The 19,190-nt window shown below is 38.6% G+C and overlaps 2 protein-coding genes across 2 annotated transcripts; one reads left to right on the top strand and one right to left on the bottom strand.

Moving 5' to 3' along the window:
* Positions 1–84: 84 nt before the first annotated feature.
* On the bottom strand, positions 85–4,243 carry polr2g (RNA polymerase II subunit G). Its single transcript, XM_086257981.1, has 8 exons — positions 3,991–4,243; positions 3,616–3,725; positions 3,311–3,470; positions 2,279–2,329; positions 2,106–2,171; positions 1,799–1,870; positions 598–631; positions 85–423 (listed from the first exon to the last, which is right to left on the bottom strand). The coding sequence occupies exons 1-8, from the start codon at positions 4,000–4,002 to the stop codon at positions 410–412; spliced, it is 519 nt and encodes a 172-aa protein (XP_086114107.1). The 5' UTR covers positions 4,003–4,243; the 3' UTR covers positions 85–409.
* Positions 4,244–4,383: 140 nt separating this feature from the next.
* Positions 4,384–8,287, top strand: LOC147338111 (uncharacterized). The gene is made up of 5 exons (XM_086257980.1): positions 4,384–4,786; positions 4,868–5,041; positions 5,121–5,220; positions 6,661–6,791; positions 7,015–8,287. The coding sequence occupies exons 1-5, from the start codon at positions 4,736–4,738 to the stop codon at positions 7,300–7,302; spliced, it is 744 nt and encodes a 247-aa protein (XP_086114106.1). The 5' UTR covers positions 4,384–4,735; the 3' UTR covers positions 7,303–8,287.
* The last annotated feature ends 10,903 nt before the right edge of the window (positions 8,288–19,190 follow it).

Raw genomic sequence — 19,190 nt, 5'->3', positions numbered from 1 at the left:
CAAACATGACTTAAAAACTTAGTACCTTCACAAATAGCATTTGTAGCTAACACAGGGAGATAAACATACACTGACACAAGGATGTAAGAACAAATTAAATATTTTATTACAGCAAAAGCAAAAAATATGTAGGAATGATGAGCATTCAAAATAACAAACACTACTAATATGGATACTTCTATTCGTTAGCAATTTTTAAGTAAATTTGTTAACACTCTTACAACATTTCCATAAAAAAAAAATGTAGGCTGTACAGCATAATAACATGATGTGCCTATAGGGCTTGGCCCCCATCTCCATACCAGAACAGAAGAAAAATAGTAATTTGTCTGTCTTAATAGTAATTAAGACAGACAAACTGAGATACAACGCAATAAAGTCCCACTGTTTCTTGCTCCTCAGAAGAAAATCAGCTCACAAGACCTGAAACAAAATACAGATGGTAAGTTTAAAAAAAACAAAAAAAAAATATACACCATTATTTTTGTTTGTTCTTGTTGTTTTTATGTGCAAATAATCATAACCAAACTAAACCAACAACAACAAAAAAGCAGATCTATGACCCATCTGACAATGTACTGTGGTCTAATAACTTACCCAGATAATCATCCATGAGAGATCCAATGGCAAACTGAAAAACAAGGAAAACTTTGTTTTAATATAGTTTTAAGTATAAAAGATTGATGAAGGCACAATGGCATCCCACATTGATTTGTTGAGCTGAGATTTTTCACTGTTACCGTCTTGGCGTCTGTAAACTGGATGTGACAAGTGATCTGACTGTTGAACCATACACTTTAATAAGTATGCCCTGAACAAAGACAGTTGTAGCGCACTGGCAGTTTGCAGACAGCACATCGACTGGCAAAGAATGTCTGCTGTTGATGGGGACAGAGTACAAAGTGGGTGGTGCAACCCGTCTATGGGCAACTCTTGCCTGCGATGTTGATCAGCCAGTTGGACCAAATTAACATACGAGAGGAAGTGAAACAGAGTTCTAGAGACAATGAAAAAGTGTCCACTGCAGCTACAGTCTGTACTTTTAATGCTGTACTTTTTAATCTTTGACATTTTGAGGGTTTTTTTCCACACTTCTCCTATTCGTGGAGAACTCTGTGGTCGCTCTCTTCCCCATTTTGGCCCACTTGTCAACCAATCGGCATTCAACCAACACACAGCGTTATCCACATCCTGCAACATGCAGTTGGTATGCTTGTCTGTAATGAAATACATACACAAAAAGGCGCAATAGTGCCATCAACTACACACTACACTGGCCCTGATAAACCAGGTGTGATTTTTGTAACCTGGCACACATGGCATAGCCTGTGCAGCCCAGGTTGAAGACACAAGGGTAAAAGCAGGTCAGTCCTTACCACCATTTTAATAATATATTAGTGCAGGAGCTCAGAGATTCCCCAATTACAGAGAGGGAGATGCTGGAAGAGTTGGAAAAAAGCAAAACTTTCTGGAGAAAACTCAGCGATCGCTTTGCTTTGTGTTTCGATTTTTCCCGTTTCTACACCAGCACTGATGTTGAGGTGAGACATATAATTCAGGAGAAGAGCCACAACCCAGTCATAAACTATGAGTTGGTTGTGGCACAATCAATCCTGTGACCAAAACTAGGTGTAAGGCACTTCTGCACTGCCTTAACTTTTCAGAGCCTGTAACTATGAACATCTTTTATATTTATAGGAAATTAACTCCGGCTTAAGTTTATATGAAGTACTTAACTAAAGAAGAGTAACAAACTTGGGGTGAAGAAGTTTTTCAAAAAATAAGAACAAACACTTACAATGTCATTCTTATCCACTCTGGTTCCCACAATCTTCAGCCGGATCTCATCATCTTGCTGGATTACAATGTCCTTAAAAATAAGAGGAAGAAACATCCTTAAATGCAAAACTGACACTTGTGTTTTAACCTTTATCTTCACTATAATGTGAACACATGTCTGAGTTTGCTGAAAACTTTTTTTTAAACACATAATAATGATAACTTTAACTTTATTTTAAAAGCCAATAAAGGCAAAGAAGAGAAATGTATTTTAATACATGTTTCTGTAACACAATTATTGTTTCAACTTAACAATGAAACAATACCTCATCAACTGTCTTATAACAGGGTGGATTAGAATTGGGGTCAAAGTCCATTTCTATGGGGATCGACTGCAAAAGAAATGTATCATGAGATTGAATTACAAACAACATAAATACTGCAAAGTGCACTAAATGACAACTAATTAAACACAATTGTAAATATCTTGCTGACTCACGTGGCGAGAGATGAAGCAGGACATGGGACCTATTTCTGTGAACAATCCGACCTGTAAGAATTACAGACATATTTAGAAACATTTCAAAAGGAAGACAGAACACTATTCTTTTTCAGCAATTCATGACTTCCTTCTTAAAACTGGACACATTTAGTTTAACAGTTTGGCTGTTAAAATGATTCAGAAAATTCAGAAGTACAATTTTTTTTATATTTCTACATCTTATAGGATGGATGGAATACACGGTGTAAAAAAGTAACTTTTCGTGCCACTATTGCATTTGCAATGTTTTACATCGCTTTGGAGGAATTTTGGCCCAATTCTCTTTCCGGAATTATTTTGAATTTAGCCACATTAGAGGGTTTTCAATCATGAATGGCCTGTTTAAGGTGATGCCAAAGCATATCAATCTGATTTAAGTCCAGACTTTCACTATGCCACTCCAAAACTTTCATTTTAGTTTTTTAACCATCCAGAGGTGTACTTGTTTTGACTCATTGTCCTACTGCATAACCCAAGTCACAGAGAGCCTCAATGCACAGACAGCTGAATGCATTTTTCCATTTGTAGTTAAACGCTCTCACTGTTGTTCAGTGGAGTCCCAAAACCTTAGAAATGGCTTTGTAACCCTTCCCAGACTCACGTGTGTCAATGACTTTGTTTCTCATCTGTTCTTGAGTTTCTTTAGTGTGTTGCTTTTTGAGATCTTTTAGCCTACATCACTTTGTCAGACCAGTCCTACTTCAATTCAATTCAGTTTTATATATCTAGTGCCACAGTTGCCTCAAGGCACTTTATTTTGTAAGGTAAAAACAAACAAACAAACATAGAAATCCCAACAAGTTAAGTGAGTACTTGAGTCAACAGATTTGACAGTGATCAGCCCTGGGTGTGGATAGTGAAACTGAACTCAACTTTCCAAAAAAAAAATTTAATTCCAAAATGATTAGTCATATTTAATATAGGATTTAAAATGTAGCAGGAATTATTTTCCACACAGGGCCAACTAGGTTATCTAAACCTGCCCCTCACCTTGTTAACCTGAGTGACCACTGCATCCACAACTTCTCCTTTAAACGGACGGAAGACAATGGCCTTGTATTTGACTGGATAGAGGACAAAACCTCTGCCTGGTTGGATTACGCCAGCACCGATGTTGTCAATGGTGGTAACGGCAATGACGAAGCCATGCCTGCAAGACAGAATTAAACAAATTATTCAAATTGCAAAACAACCTCCATCTGTGGCCCAGTTTTCCAGAAGCCACTGGTCAAATTTCAGCTTCTTTTTAGCCTTTGTTTTAAACTATTTTTAAGTCAAACACAAGAGTCACTCACTTGCCAGTGCAGGTCCCCTCGACCTCTGTGAAGAGCTTCTGCTTCACGGTGTTCAGCAGATTCGGACCAAAATATCTCGGATGTAGTAAGATTTCGTGCTCCAAAGAAATCTGTGAAAACAAGGCTTTTGTAAATTAGCTTGCCGTGGACAACGTCACTGCTCAAGCTATTCTGCTGCCGTTCAAAAACAAGAGAAAAAACACTTGTAGCATCTCCACACGACTATAAAAGCGCAACAGTGATAACAGCTTTTAAGGGTATACGATAAAGTTTTACAAAGCTACAGTAGCTACAAGCACGCCAGCCAAACTTGTATCAACGACAGAACCAGACTGCTGTTAGCGATTATATACAGAGAGCAATACAAATACTTACATGGTAAAACATTTCGGTCTGTTTACGTTTAGTCCCAACTCAAAAATCGTTTTATTATATTTTCTAAAAGATGTTTTTTCGTGTATTGAATGAAAACCAGCCGCTCGTTTGTTCCTAACAAAGTCACTTCCGAGTCAGAGGTCGATGTGGGAAGTTGTTGCCCTCAGTTCTGTCTCTCAGGAGCGTATCGCTTTTCTTCTCTAATTTTGATAGACACGAAAGTTAAATGTAATAATCACAAGTTAAGTTAAACAATAAATATAATAACAATTTAAATATTTTACCTGCCTTATCTACGCATCGCTTAATTAACTATTTAAACGACCCACAGCAATCAGGCTAACCTTTTCAATCCAGTCACAGACTGACCCCTGTCGGTGAGGAGGACTAGTGCGTGAGGGTGTGGACGTGCAGCAGGCGTGCCTCCATACTGGGTTTTGATTGGTTTGTTTTCCACGAGACTGTTAACGTCTGACATATAAACGAAGCAAAAACGAGATATTTGCTAACACGATAGCTGATTAATGGTAAATACTGCTTCAGTTATTGTGTAATGTGACGCACTGTGAAGTCGACTTAAAGCTGGATAGGTAAATATCCCTGCTTAACTTAGCGACATTAGCTCTAACTTTGTGCCTCTTAAGGATTAGTCTGACTTCCTTGAAAACCACTCCGCCTGGATACAGCAGTAGCTGACTGACGATCAGATTAATCTCACACCAGCCTCCAGTTTCTGCTGACTGACATGGCGAGTAACCTCGTCTCGAAGCTGTTCCGCCCTCATCTGACACAGCTTGTAAGTTGTTCCACACTTTTCCACTTTGTAGAAAGCGCACTTTATGGGTGGTTTTACGTGACTGCGCTGTCCTCCCTGCAGGTGTCTCTCCGTTCAGGTTGCTTGTTACGGGGGAAGGGGGAGGTGGCAGCAGCGATGTGTACCAGATGTTCCTCCAGTGGCTCTCCACCAGAGAAGATCAGCCGATACCCAATTCCTTACAAGAAAGATCTGCCGTATGATATAGTGGAGCTTATGGAAGAAGTGGAATCAAAGGTTTACATATGAGGCGTTCAAGGTCTTTAAGTCTGCTGAACTTGATTCTGCTCCCCGTTAAACCTGTGTTTCCTTACAGGGAGGATTTTTGCCCAATGTCTTCAAAGTTCTGTCTCACAGACCGGCAGAGTTCAGAGCCTTCTTTGCATACTACAACGAACTGATGAACAAGGACACAGGTGTGCTGTATGTCTTTTTTTCTAGCAGCAGGTGCGTTTTTGTCTGAGATTCAATGGAATTGACAAACTCTGGGAAACGTTAGGCCCCAGAAGGTGCGCACACACTTCAGTAATGGCCCCACTCTTCCCACTGAGAAACGCAACACCCAGACTGACATGAACCATGGTGACACAACTTGCTTTTTTTAGTAGTTTCAGTAGGGATGAGAAAGTCTTTGGAGTTTATTGTCGTGTGTGTGTGTGTGTGACTGTGTGTATGTGTGTGACAGACAGTACAGTGGTGTGGTGGTTAGCACTGTCGCCTCACAGCAGGGAGGTCCAGGGCCCTTCTGTGTGGCGTTTGGATGTTCTCTCTGGGCACTTGGGCTTCAAAGACACCCTTTAGTGAGGTTAGGTTAATTGGTGAGTCTAAATTGGCCAAAGTGTGGATGGATGGATGGATGGATGTTAGATTTGGATGTTGAATTGTTCCTTTCAGAAAAGCATTTCTAAAATTCAAAACCTGTAACCCTTGCAAAACTACACATGTAAATCCTGTCACATTCCAGGATATCTATAGCACTCTGGGTTCAATGAAACCATAAGCCATTATTTGTCTGTGTGCACCAGCCTTGCTTTTTAAAAGTAAGGAGAGCTGCAGATTTGGTATGCATTTTTAGCAGCTACCTTTAAAAAGAATGCATCATATTGCCTAGTATGAATGAATACTAGGCAATACGTAAAATGAGCTCTTTTCATACTTGCGTGCACTGCGGGGGATTGATGATGAAATCACAACTGCAATATATTTGTGGAGTATTCCTGTAACAGGGGTTGTTTTGTTTTTCTTGACTTAAAATTCAGTTGTGTTTATTTTCATTTCAGATCATTTTGGTAATGTGTAACCTGAGTCACTGTTTGTCCAAAAGAAATGTTCAGTAGCTTAGAAATGGGACAGCGCCAGCAAATTATCTTTCACAGAAAGTTAAAAATTCTCTTTTTAATGAGAAGCCTTCAAGATGGGACGTAAACTTCATGCAATGTGGGAAATGGCTCGTTCCAGCACTAATATTAACAATCGCTGCCATTTGCACTGTTTGGCTATTTTGTTGCTACAATGTAAATTAACTTTTCCGGGTGTAGGCATATTTGTATTAGCCTTTTGTCTGCAAGTCTGTACATCTAAAATAAAATCTGTCCTGAACAATGCACCACAGCCTGAGAGTCTAGCAGATTGGCTTTAATTCTAAACAGAGTTGAGATTGCGCCTAAGATGTAGCAGGTGTACTGATTTATTGGTAAAACTTTAGCTAGATCAGGTTCACTTCAGTCTTTTAGTACAGGACTGGATTGTTATTTGAACAGGTTTGTGAGAAGTGTTTGCACCTTTTCCTTAAATGCAGCAAATGTAATTTTGACTCAGTATTTTTCCGATAGTTATAAATGTCAATTGTTTTGCAGGTAGATTAACCAAGGCAGACCGTGAGCTGATTGTAGTGGCAACCAGTATCTACAACAGGTGTCTGTACTGTGTGGTATCCCACGGTGCTCTGCATCGCATCTACTCAAAGAACCCCACACTTTGTGATCAGGTATAATCTTAAATCCGGTAATTATAACAAAGGTGTTTTAAGGTATTTTGTATATACACTCATTATGTGATGTGCAAAATTAAAACTTGGCTGTCTGTCACATCTCTTTTTTACTTTCTAATACAGATGCTGTTTGCATGTGACCTTCCTGTTTGGTTTTTCTTAATTGCCATAAATCAGCAAAACACACTTGTAGGTCTAATTGGTGCTCTGTTTTCCCCAGGTCATTGTGAACTATGAAAATGCTGACCTGGCCCCTCGGGAGCGTGCCATGCTGGACTTTGCCATGGCTGTGTGTCGCTGCGACACCATCACAGAGCAGCACTTTAAATCTCTGGAGGAAGCGGGCTTTGACCGCGAGGATGCCTGGGACATAGCCGCCATTGCTGCTTTCTTTGCCATGTCTAACAGGCTCGCCCATCTCACAGACATGAGGCCAAACCTGGAATTTTTTAACCTGGGCCGCATACCACGGGACAAGAGCAAGGACAAGGGGGGCGATGGCAACTGAGAAAGGGAGATGTTACAGATTGTCTTAGGTCAAATGCTGTATGTGATGTTAAACTGTTCATGGTGAAGGAAATTCTCTTATATTGTATCAACATATGACTGTTGATATTTGAAGTGTGGTTTAATGAGGTGTGATAGCCTGTTCTACAGGTGTACACGCTAAAGGCAAATAAATTGACACTGAAATTAGTCTGAAGGTCAGGAGTGTAGACTTGAGATTTAAGTAGCTTGACTGAGCCTGTTTGTTTTGTTTTTTGTTGTGCCAAAATCAAGTTATGCAGTGCAGGCATCTAAATGGGGCTTGTAGGAATAGTTATGTTAAGATTTATTCCGATTCGCTCATGACTCACTAAGTTGTGGTTAATAGAGGTTAAGAAGTAGCCCTTTGTTTTGTTTTTCTGCAGTTAACACATCTCTTACCTTTGAATCTGACCAGTGTGTAAAGTGAGAAAGCTTATTTGGCTCAGGCCTTAATAGCCTCCACTGCCATGTAATTGTTTATTGCAATGTACACGAAAAGCATACCAGGATACACGAAGACATGCATTTCTGAAGTATTGGGTAACTTTGAACCAATTTCGAGTCCCTTCCTATGGCAAAAAATGTCATGAAACTGACTTTTCTGTATTTTACTGACCTTGTTTTAAAGTTTAAATGGAAAATTGCATTTCCTCAGTTTCACACTGTCTGTGGGATGAAGTTCTTGATTTTATGTGAGCTTGTATTTTCAATAATTTCTGTGTACAAGTGAAAGATGGGGCTTTACTTGCAGATGTCTCTCCTTTGTCGCTGTCAACAGAAATTACCTAGTCTTGGAAAAGTGCTTCCTATCACCACCAGATGGCGCTGCATTCATGAACCTATCGGAATTTACACTGTCTTCTATATGTAACCTCTGACTCATTAATTATTCCATATGTGAAAGATGGGCAAATAAAACCTACAAAGAAGAGCTTTAGATAAAGCTTAAAAAATGTTGCTGAAAATTATCTCCAAGATTATTATTATTATTTTTTAAATGCTGCAATCATGCTATCATTTTTCCTGGTGTAACTCTTATCTGTTGGAGTGTCTCACTTCTGTATAGTACCCAGCATTTCCTCTGAAAGTTGATCACTTTTGATAGCAGAAAGTAAAGTCAAACATGCATCACCTGAAGATTTGCTTTTTTTTTCCCTCTCCTCATGCACTAAAAACTTCCCTGCTCACTAGACTATTTAGGTGATATTCACACCAGGGGACATGAGATTGTGTGTGTGTAAAGCTTACAGGAAAGAATTACAAATATAGTTTCTGTATCATAAACACCCTGAAAGTCAACCAGAGCAGATCCTTATTGTAGCATAATGGGATTATTTATGTATATACACGTTTAAATTTAATCCCTGTGCCAGAAGATGATGTGTCATTAAACCATTTGAAACAGAATCACCTGATGTTAGCAAAGGTCATTTCACAGATAGTTTTGTCCTTGTGTCTGTCCTGGGAGACCTATTGATTTGTTAAAGTGTCATATGGCTCACGTGCTATTACAGGTTCACATTAAGCACCAACCTTTATGACCCCCATATGTCCTATGACTGTTAAAATGAGAAAACAGTCTCTTGACAAGACAAGTAATGTGAGGCTGCCCTGGACCATTCATGTTGTAACTAGAATAGAATAAGATACGATTGCGCTTTGTTGAGCTTGAGCACATAAAGATAAGAAAAGCCTTCAAAATGAAAGCTTTAACCATTTCCTGTTGTAGTCTGTACTTTGGTGGAGGAATCAAGGTTTTATATGGCAGCTGTATGGGGAGTCTGCAGGCCTGCCACAGTGTCTTTATTCTCCAGAGGGAGATAAAACAAAGCACGACACACATATCAAATGGGGTATGATAAAGAGCAGAAGGAAAAAGAAAATTGAGGTTGGGGGTTATGTGGAAACAAAGGTGGAAAAAAGCAAAGTAGAAAACATTTATGAAACATAACTTAGATGTTTCCAGACGGGGTCCAAAGGGTCCAGATTTACAGCATGAGGCACTCGAGACCACTTAGGCAATTACATAAATGCAGACAAACTGTGAATCAAACAGATATTAGACATTGCATTGATCATAATTTGCACAGTAAGGTTTTCTTGGTGGGAAGTTGTATCTCTCCACTTACTTTAGGCATATTTGATAAATTCTTCAATATATTCCCATATTGAAACCAAATAATGTGAAATTATTTTCCCGTGCTGACAGATTCCTCTTATTCATTTGTCATTTTTTCATGTCATGTTAATCTGTCAACCTTTTGAGAACAACCTCCAGATTTTACTGCGTTATTACTGCGTCATCCAACATGGCGAGTGGAAAGATGAGAGGGGAAGTTATGGAAGAAGTTGCTTCTCATCTTTTATTCCTCCACTGGGTGTTCAGGCAGACTTGTCTGCTTTTATTTAACACAACTTTCAATGTTGTCAGACAGCTTCTCCAATGTTTTGCATTTCTTGGAGAAAAGGAAGAAAAGGGGCAAAAAAAATATAAAGTAGGACAAATTAATTGAATATTTAAATAGATTTTCTTTTGCATCCAAATTGTGTATTCAGCATTTGCTTATTTTGTTGCTGTGGTCTTGTTACGCTGCTCTGGTACTCTGTGTGCAGTTCACTTGTAAATTCAAACTCCAAGGCAGCTCAAAACCTTTCTGTCCTGTCTTCAACGCTCTAAAACTGAGGATAGGAATGAGGTTTACGCTTTTCCTTTAAGCGAGATGCTATATCTCTACATAAGGGACACATTTGCCATTTGCAGTGCAGTGAACAGAATGAAGACAGGCAGAAGAGCTCATTTCTAGCAAGTGAGCACATATGGGACATTAGCAAATGGAGAGACACAAGGATGAGACCATTATCGTTCCGTTAAGAACGTGTCGGCTACTGTTAAGAATACATGTGAGCATGCATGTGTGCAGGATTGCATATGCACATACTTTGTCAAGCAAAGTGTGTGTCTGCTTGTGTGTAGAGTAAGGCTGTTCTGTAAGCCTTTGCAGCTGGGGTCATTTGCATGAATTTGGCTTGATGGAATTTCACATTAACTGGCTACTTGCCCCCTTATCTGGGAGTCTAATCCCTACAGACTCATCGTGCAAACCCATCACACAGCTGCTAAACAGAGTGGAGGGAAGTAGCAAGTAGAAATGGCTGTGGTGGAAAAACAGAGCATCTATTTGTTACAGCCCTTGATGGCTTGACATTTCCTCTTTTTGTGTGGCTAACCTTTTTGAGTCCTTATGTGCAAACTTGTGTTAGCAAGATCCTGACCTGGGCTGGATTCATCATCCTTTCTTCCTCACTCCACCTGCCATTGTAACAGTGCCCCAGTCCAATTCCTGACACCTGGTTAATAGTGCATCTAGTCTGTCCATTGAGACGGCTGTTATTTAGTGTGAACAGTTGGCTACTGTGTCTGTTACTAGCTTCCCAGCACTCATCGCCTACAAGTAAGGAGATATTATTGTTTACTGATATTATGAATAACCAAAGACATTTTGGTTTCATCAGAAGCAGATATCATCCCTAAGGACAATGTATGCTCATGTGATATTGGCTTTTCTAGCTCACTGTATCAACACCCTAAAGTATACCCTGCTTTCAGGGCTGTGCAGAGATGTTTGAAGGGGCGGGTGCTCCAGTTAAAAAGGGGCAGATAGAACCGGGCTGAATAACAACAACCCACATTCATCAGGAATCTAATATGGAATCTCATCATACTACAACTGCGCACCGCCCAGGTGGCAAAAAATGTGCATGCTCTTTGCGAGCTCATTTCCAGCTCATAACCAGTACGCTCTGCCATTAACGGTGAGCATTGGTTAATGGTAGTCATGTGACTGATGCAAACCAGAACCTTTTATTTAGCAAAATTGTGATTAATAGTCAAATGTTATTGTTGAGGGGCACAGGCAGGGCTCCACATACACACACATTAAATAAATAAATAAAAAAAAAATTACCTCAAGAAAAGAACACTTGGAGCACCCATCAGGAAAAGGGCAAGTGCTTTTGGTTGTTTAGATTAAGTGCCGGACCCATTAAGTCTTGGAAGCTGTATATGGACTTAAGTAAGGAGTCCACTTTTAGTTATATTTTTTCCTCGTCATGTGTAAATCTCCTAATAGACAAGGGTTGGTTTCACTCACTATGAGCAGAGCCCAGTGTGTAGAAAAAAGATTGCTGAGTTGTTGAAAGAAATTATTTAGTCTAAGAAAGAAATAAACTTGGCACAGAAGCATGATGCAAGAAAGCTGCAATGGAAAAGTCAATTTGCACATCTAAAACCTGATCATAGAGCTCATAGACCTTTTGCAGCAGCTGTCACTGTACGCATCACAATGATAGAAGTCGCTGACTCACAGATGAGGTGTGGCAGCAGTCAGAGTTTCATGTTTGATATGTTCCAACAAAGACCTTACTAAGTTTCCCTTTGTAATGGCTCAAAGATTAATAGTAACCCAGTTAAAAATGCTTTTTTTAACAAGCCCATGTGAACCTTGCCTAAATGGAAGCATGGTGTGCTGCAGATTAGTAAGATATCGGTTAATTTGTGATGGTTTTTAATGACTCTGCTTGATGTTCTTTCTGTGCTTTGTTTTTGTTTTTTTATGATTTTATGGCCTCACCTTACCTTTGTCTTAAATTCATTTCTCAGTTGTTTGTATGGTCTTTTTTTCCTTTTCTGTATCTTGAGCTGGTTTGTGACATAAATGGAGATTAAACATAAATATTTAGCCGACTGAATGGGGTAAAATCTGAACAAATATGAAGTGTTAACATTCCCCCTACTTGCACTAACAGATTAACCACAGGCTAAGCAAAGCGGTCATCTAAATAATTGTGACATGTATAATAATAAAAAACGTGATGATCAGTTCTGGTTTGACTAGGAAAATAGGTAATCAGGCAGCATGGCCACCCACTGGTGGTATGATGTTCATGGATAATGGCCCTTTAGGAACTATACACTTCCCTGCACAGGTTTTCCTTCCCTTATCAAATCTAATGAGTGAAATCCAGTAAGGTATCAAGGGTTGTGATGTAAATGGATTCACAGGAAGCTGTCTGGAATTGATTTCATGCACCTAAAATGAAAGAGCAAGAGTTTAATGAGACATGTAACACCTCTGAGAGTGAACGGTGAGCAACTGACTAAAATGGGAAAAAAACACATAGTTGCCACTTGGTCGTCATGGCTTCCTACTTTAGTACTAGAGGAAGTGTTTTCAAACCGGTAATCCACATACTCAGATTACTTCATGCCTGAGGATTATCAGTGATGCTTTACCTAACCTCAAATAAAGCTTTCACTGCTTTTGTGTATCCTTGCTTGTTTCACAGCAGGTAATTTAACAGTGTATGTCTGCATGAAAGAGCCATTTCTGTAAGTCAAGGCATGAAGGCGAGTGCTGTAAAAATAATGGCTTCAACACTGCATGGATGTCAATTCCATCTTAATGATCTAAGGCTCCGTTATCACAGTGTTGACGTTTCAGATTAGGGTTGAGTCCAGCATTGAATATTGTAAATAACAATACAAGTCAGTCTTCACTCTTGCTGTCCTTGAAACCTGACATGATCTGGGCAGACTACTATATTTGAAATTTTTGCTCAGCTAGATTGATAGATAGAAGTTAATTAGTGATAATAAATTGGTCATAGGTGTATATTGTGAGCATGGACAGTTGTGTTGGCCCTGTGACAGATTGGTGACATGTCCAGAGTGTACCCTGCTTCTCACTCTATGACATCTGGCTGCCCATATCACCACTCCATTCCAAATCTTTGACTCAGATAAGCAGAAGAAAATGGAGGGAAATTGCTCTAACCAATCTAACAAATGTGCTGGCTGGACAGGGAGATTGTGTGTTTGGGATTCCTTGGATCAGAGGACCAGGCAGGTGGCCTGGCAACATTTAGGGAAAAGAGAAACAATATTCGGGTATGGCGGCAGCAGCATCCAGCAGGGTTGGATTAATTGGGACCGGAATGAGAAAATGTGAAGAGGGAGCAAGAGGGGTGGTAATGGCCTCTGGTGATGTTCAGTATTTGTGCATTGAAGCTAGTGTGTGTTCGGAAAGCAATAACATTTGGCTTTCAAATCCCACTCACCAAGCATAAACACACACAGTTCCACCCACTCATAATCCACCTACCACACACAAACACAAAGTGAGAGCTTCATTTTTCTTTAAAATAATAATGCTGGCCCAGCAGTTCAGCAGGCAGAGGTCATTCCCATATTGGATGGTAATAAGGTTGAGCTTCATTCCATAACTTTTTTATGGATTTTATTACTTTTCTGCCCTTTCCTGACTTTTCCCTATAGCTTCCTGAACCTGTTTATGGTTTGGATCCCTAAATTATTCATTTTCAGTCCGTCATATACTGTTGTTGCATTTTTAGGTTCATAGATTTTAATTTATATTCGCAGGAAAAACTGAAATAAAAAAATCTGCTTTGGTTCAATTCTTCTTGATTCCCTGTGATGTATGCATCATTTGCACACCGAGCTCAGCAGTCTGACATGCAATCTGGCCTCACTGAATCCCCCACCGTGCGCAGCATATGTGATCGAGTTTATGTTGTCGGTGCACCATGCCGGTGCACCGGCAACACATAAGCATGTGTTTATGTGCGAGTGTATTTTCAGAAATTTTGCATGTGTGTGTACGTGAAGGCGCCCTGACATTCAGTCTTGCTACCACTTTAACCCCATGTTAACAGATCCAGACTTCAAAGCTTCTGTTGCTGGCTCGATATAAAACAGCAACACCGGGGAACACATCAGCAGCAACAACAACATTTTTTTACATGTTGTGATCCCAGAAGAGTCTTGAAGGTGAAGGTCTGGCAAGTATTTCAGGCACTTAAACCTTAACAGGCTGACTCTCTCTCCATCATTGAGAGTTTGCTATACATACCAGGTGGTGCGCATGAAATGGGGTGCACACATCTGTTCTAATGGAACCGTCTGATTGCTTTTCCAAGACCTCCAATTTTTTTTTAATGGTGAAAAACATACAACATGATCTGAAGATGTAAAGCATGAGAATGCTTTTGAGGAAGGGTTAAAAATGTAAAACATATTTGCACAGGTTTGAAATACAAATTATATGCCAGAAAACAGAAAGACTTTTTCCACCCACAGAGGGAAATCTCTGAATTTTGCTGAACATCTACTTTCACAGTCCTTGGATTGCTCCAGAGCATGCTGCTGCTGTATTTCTGCTGTATACACTGAGCTCTCCCATATGGAAAAGATATATATAAATCTTATGAAGTTTGTATCTGTCTTGTGTGAAACTTGTATGAAAAGCATACAAGAGTGAAAACATATATAAGATCCCTTGAAAAATTATATAATGAAACTTGTATGTTTTGGACACTTACTAAAACAATATATGAAAGAAATGAGAAAGTGGCCACTTTCATGAGTAAATCATATAAGTTTTTACTGTTTCTTTTCCATATGGGTCTGCTTAGGTCTGGTCATGTATGTTTTACTGTAAATCTATGATGTAAAAATCTTGAATTATTAATGTTGATAATAATTAATAGCAACAATAAAGAGATTACAATATAATGTATAAGTGTGTATCACAAACCTACCATTACCTTCTCACCACTGCTGTGCTCTGATCCATGATGATGTATCAGATGAGTACCAGAGCAACCAGACTTCTAATTAAAGGGAGGTGAGTGACTTCTAATTCATTATAAATGGATTATACAGCATCTCCCATGCTTTCTGTGGATCTGTTGTATTTAAATGTGTTATATAAATGAACTGACTTAACCTGACTATGTTTCCTGTAAATTCATGAATAGGTCCAAGCCTAAAACTGATTTAGAGATTAAAATGTTCCTCCATGACCTGAATGCCCTAATAGTTTTTTACACTTGCATTGCTTTTGTCTATAGTATTGAATTTGTTTGCTGCATGTTTAGGTCCTTGTTATTTTGGGTTTTGCCTGCCCATTAGGTGTCCTAGACTCTTCTTGCCCTGAGTTATGGTTGTTTGTTTGTACCAATATGGCACCAGTGTCTTTCTGCATTGTTTGATGACAAATAATGACAAAATGTTAGAGATGATAATATGTCAGATGTCGACACTTCGAGGTAGAATTTTAACCAATTTAATTACATGAAGTTGGTGTTTTCTGGTCTTGTTTCAGTGCCAGTTAGTAAATGAAAAGATTGCAGTGAAACCAGTTGGGAAGTTAAAAAAAAAAAAGATTTTTGGCAGCACTTATGTGGTAACATGTCACAACAAAATTTACTTAATTTACCAAATAAATATGAATTCTTCTTATATTGGGGTCCTTTAATGAATGTAAATTAATCATTTTAAGTTGATATGTGTTTCAGCCTTGTATCACTAATATGGATAAAGGGCTGGCTAGTTATGGTTTATTACTGTTTAATAACATACCTGTTACTAACCTAAAGTCCTGGATTCAAATATAACTTTCCCCTGAGTATTTTTTTTAATTATTTTTATTTTTTATATTTTTTGTTTTTGCTCCACTATACCATCATCAGTGTGTAGACCGTGAGTGCACACAAACATACAAATATACACAAAACCTCAAGTGTGTAGCTAAGGCAAGCAAAGCTAAACAAAGGAGGGCCTGTCTTGCAGAAACAGAGTGAGGGGGATTAACCTTTAACACAGTATGCTTTATATAGAGAGGCTACTTGTCTCCCAGCCAGAATATCTTAAGAGCTTTTATGCATAACACACACTCACAAAATATATGAATACATGGGATATAGAAGCTCTCTTATCACAAACCTTCCATTTGTAGGATTCCCTCTTTATTCTCATTTATGTAATATTCCCACTGACTGAGTCTAAGTGTCTTCTCTCTAAAAGTGTCTCTGTGTGTTTTTTTTTTAAACCAAACTCAGTTTATGTCCAAAATTACACTTTTGCGTATGTTCTCTACCAAAATATAAATTCTAATTATCTAACTTCCACAACTGCAGAATAAAAGTATGTGGGCTTTCGTGTGAATAGATCGATGAAGTGGCACTTGTGAGTCGTGAAATTCACAGACAATTGGAACAAGGAGGTTAATGTACCCTCTTTGTTCTACTTACAAATTTAAACTGGCACCGGTGTTTAATGGTGCATTTGTATTAGGATACAGTTGCATCTCCTGCTTATAGTATGTTGACAAAATTATTCAAAACCTCCACTGTAATAGCTGTTAAACAATGTCTGATCATGCAGTTTCATGTTTTACATCAACGAATAGATTTTAAGTTTTCAAGTTAACGTGTTTCTTTAACAGCTTGTTCATAGTGATGCTGTTGAGGTGCAGTGCTTTCATCTCCTGCTGTCATGGACTGTTTCGCTCATTTCTATTCCCATGCCCTTTTAATAAGTAATTTGAATGCTAACGCAGTGCAGCAGGCATATCTCAGTACAGTACTTTAGTCCCTCAACATGTTCTACACGGACACACACACACACACACACACACACACACACACACACACACACACACACACAAAATAATGTATGCACGAGAATAAACATTGAATAATGGACGTGAATAATAGACCTTCTTATGGTCAGAAAGAAGGAAGTTTTTCCATGAGAGAAGGCATCTGCAGTAATTCTTGCAGTACCCCCTCATATTTTTACTTAGCATTTTGTTATTGTTGTTATTAAAATATATTTAGTCCAAAATAATTTTTTTATGTCTTGGTTTTCACAGTTTTAATCATACAGTATTTAATTTCCAGAGAATTCACTCGACGGGTAACCCCGCTCAAAACAGTCTTATGAAAAATAACTTTATGTGCCTGGTGAGAAATGTGGTTATATTATAATTTTACCATACCTATGAGCTTTAGCTTGGTGACATTAGTTACAAGCCAAAATATATTATTAGAAACTATTTCTTATTGTCTCAGTGAAAAGCACACAATGAAATACACTGCAAAAATTGAGGAAATGTTTAATCATCACTGCACAACCCCAAAACAGTTACATTTCAGAGACATCCCGCTGTCCAGTCAGGAAGCATAAACCAGTGTGAATCTATTTCACGCTTTCATGTAAATTAAAGTCACAACAGGCGCAGTGTCAAGACAAAAACAACTGATCTCCCCAAAAAGGAATGGTTTTGCAAGTGGTAACCACAGACTAGTGCTCTAGTCTGTTATTTCTCCTGACTGATTTTCCTCTAGTTTTGCTTTTTGTCAGTGTCCTTGTCACTGTGGGTAGCATGAAACCATATCTGCAGCCTATTCAGACTGCACAGGCAGAACTTAAGTTGGTTCTATGAGCCCATGTGAGGCCTCATGTGCCAGATTGTGTCGGCAGTTATTGGATAACAAAGGCACTGGCCCTCATGCCAATCGTTGCCTTCATCTGAGAACCTCTGGAGTGTTGTGTATTGGTTCATTTCAGTCACAAAATAGTGCCAAGGAATGTCCAGGAGCTAATTCAGATCTGGATCTAGGAGGAGATCCCCAGGACACCATCCACCATCTCAACAGGAACATGTCCAGGTATTATCGAGAGTGCATACAGGTAAATGGGGGCCATAGATTACTACTGAGCCACCTTCTGACCTACAGTGGGGCAAATAGTTATTATATCCCCTGCTGAATTTGTAAGTTTGTCTACTTACAAAGAAATGAACTGTGTATAATTTTAAAGGAGAGAAAGATAACAGCAAACTAACAAATTCTGCAGGGTTTCCTACTATTATTTCCCCCAACTGTAAGTTGAGATTAACTTTTGTTACTTTGACTGTTTGGTGTGATTTTGATCAAATCTATAACCCTGAATTTATTAATAATAAAAGACAAGCATGAGGGTGAGATTGATCACAGTTATATAATACAACAGAAGGAGGAATCTATAGAGTTCTTAATTTTTATAAAAAAAATAAATAGAAAGTATACATGTCAGTCTGTGGCATCATCTATACGTACCAACTACATCAGTATAGATTTTCTTCATAGTCAGAGGCACATAACTGTACAGTATGATACTTTTTTTTCAGTCTAACCCTTCAACCAAAAGGTTTATTTTGTCACGTCCACCCCTGCAAAATAAAGCCCACCCTAATTTCTAAGCTTCAAAAGATTTACCTGAACAAAGGTTTTATTTTTAATTAATGTTGCCATGTGAATCGAATCATTTCAAATGATAATACTTGTAGTTTTACTGTTAACAAAATGAGTTTGTGCTTGAGTTCAGGAAAATTGTGGTTGTAGAAGGAAATGTGCACTTGTAAACTGGTTTTAACACTACTCCTGTCTCAGTCCTATCAGTTGGAGTTTATCCACAAAAAACATCAAACAGTTGGGACTTTAGAGAATGTCTTTGTTGGTCTCACAAAAGAAAAAAAGGAAAAGAGGAAGAAAGAAATCAGAGCATGTTTCCTAAATCACAGAAGGAAAACATGCCCCAAATTCTTGGTCATGGTTTTAGCTCAGATTTATATTTAATTTCCTCCCGCATTCAATTTTTCATTCCCCTTCCTTATCTGGGACCAAAGACAATTTTATGCCACTATCTAAGAAAACCAAAGCTTTACTGAAAAGAGCGAAGAATATACAGATCTTGAATAAAATGTTACACTGTATTTGTCTACTCCAGTAAGATCCTTGGACTGTTTGATGTGTTTTACAGCAATTCTCAACTATTATTTGTTGTTTGGGATCATTCTGTGATTAAAAGTATTCAATAAATGCAATATTCACAACAATAGACCAATAAGGATTAGATGTGATTGTGTTTTATGTGTAGACTCTATAGTGACTGTCTCACATAGCAACAAAGCCACACGTTTGCCTCCTTCCACATTATATCCCCACAGATTTATGCAGAGCCTG

This window comes from Aulonocara sp. 'chitande type north' Nkhata Bay, linkage group LG2 (assembly GCF_057382095.1).
Source record: "Aulonocara sp. 'chitande type north' Nkhata Bay isolate Kocher_YH1m ecotype deep benthic linkage group LG2, A_spYH_male_GT1.1, whole genome shotgun sequence".
Lineage (NCBI taxonomy): Eukaryota > Metazoa > Chordata > Actinopteri > Cichliformes > Cichlidae > Aulonocara > Aulonocara sp. 'chitande type north' Nkhata Bay.
The sequence above is the reverse complement of the archived record's forward strand: the minus strand, read 5'-3'. Positions and strand labels throughout refer to the sequence as shown.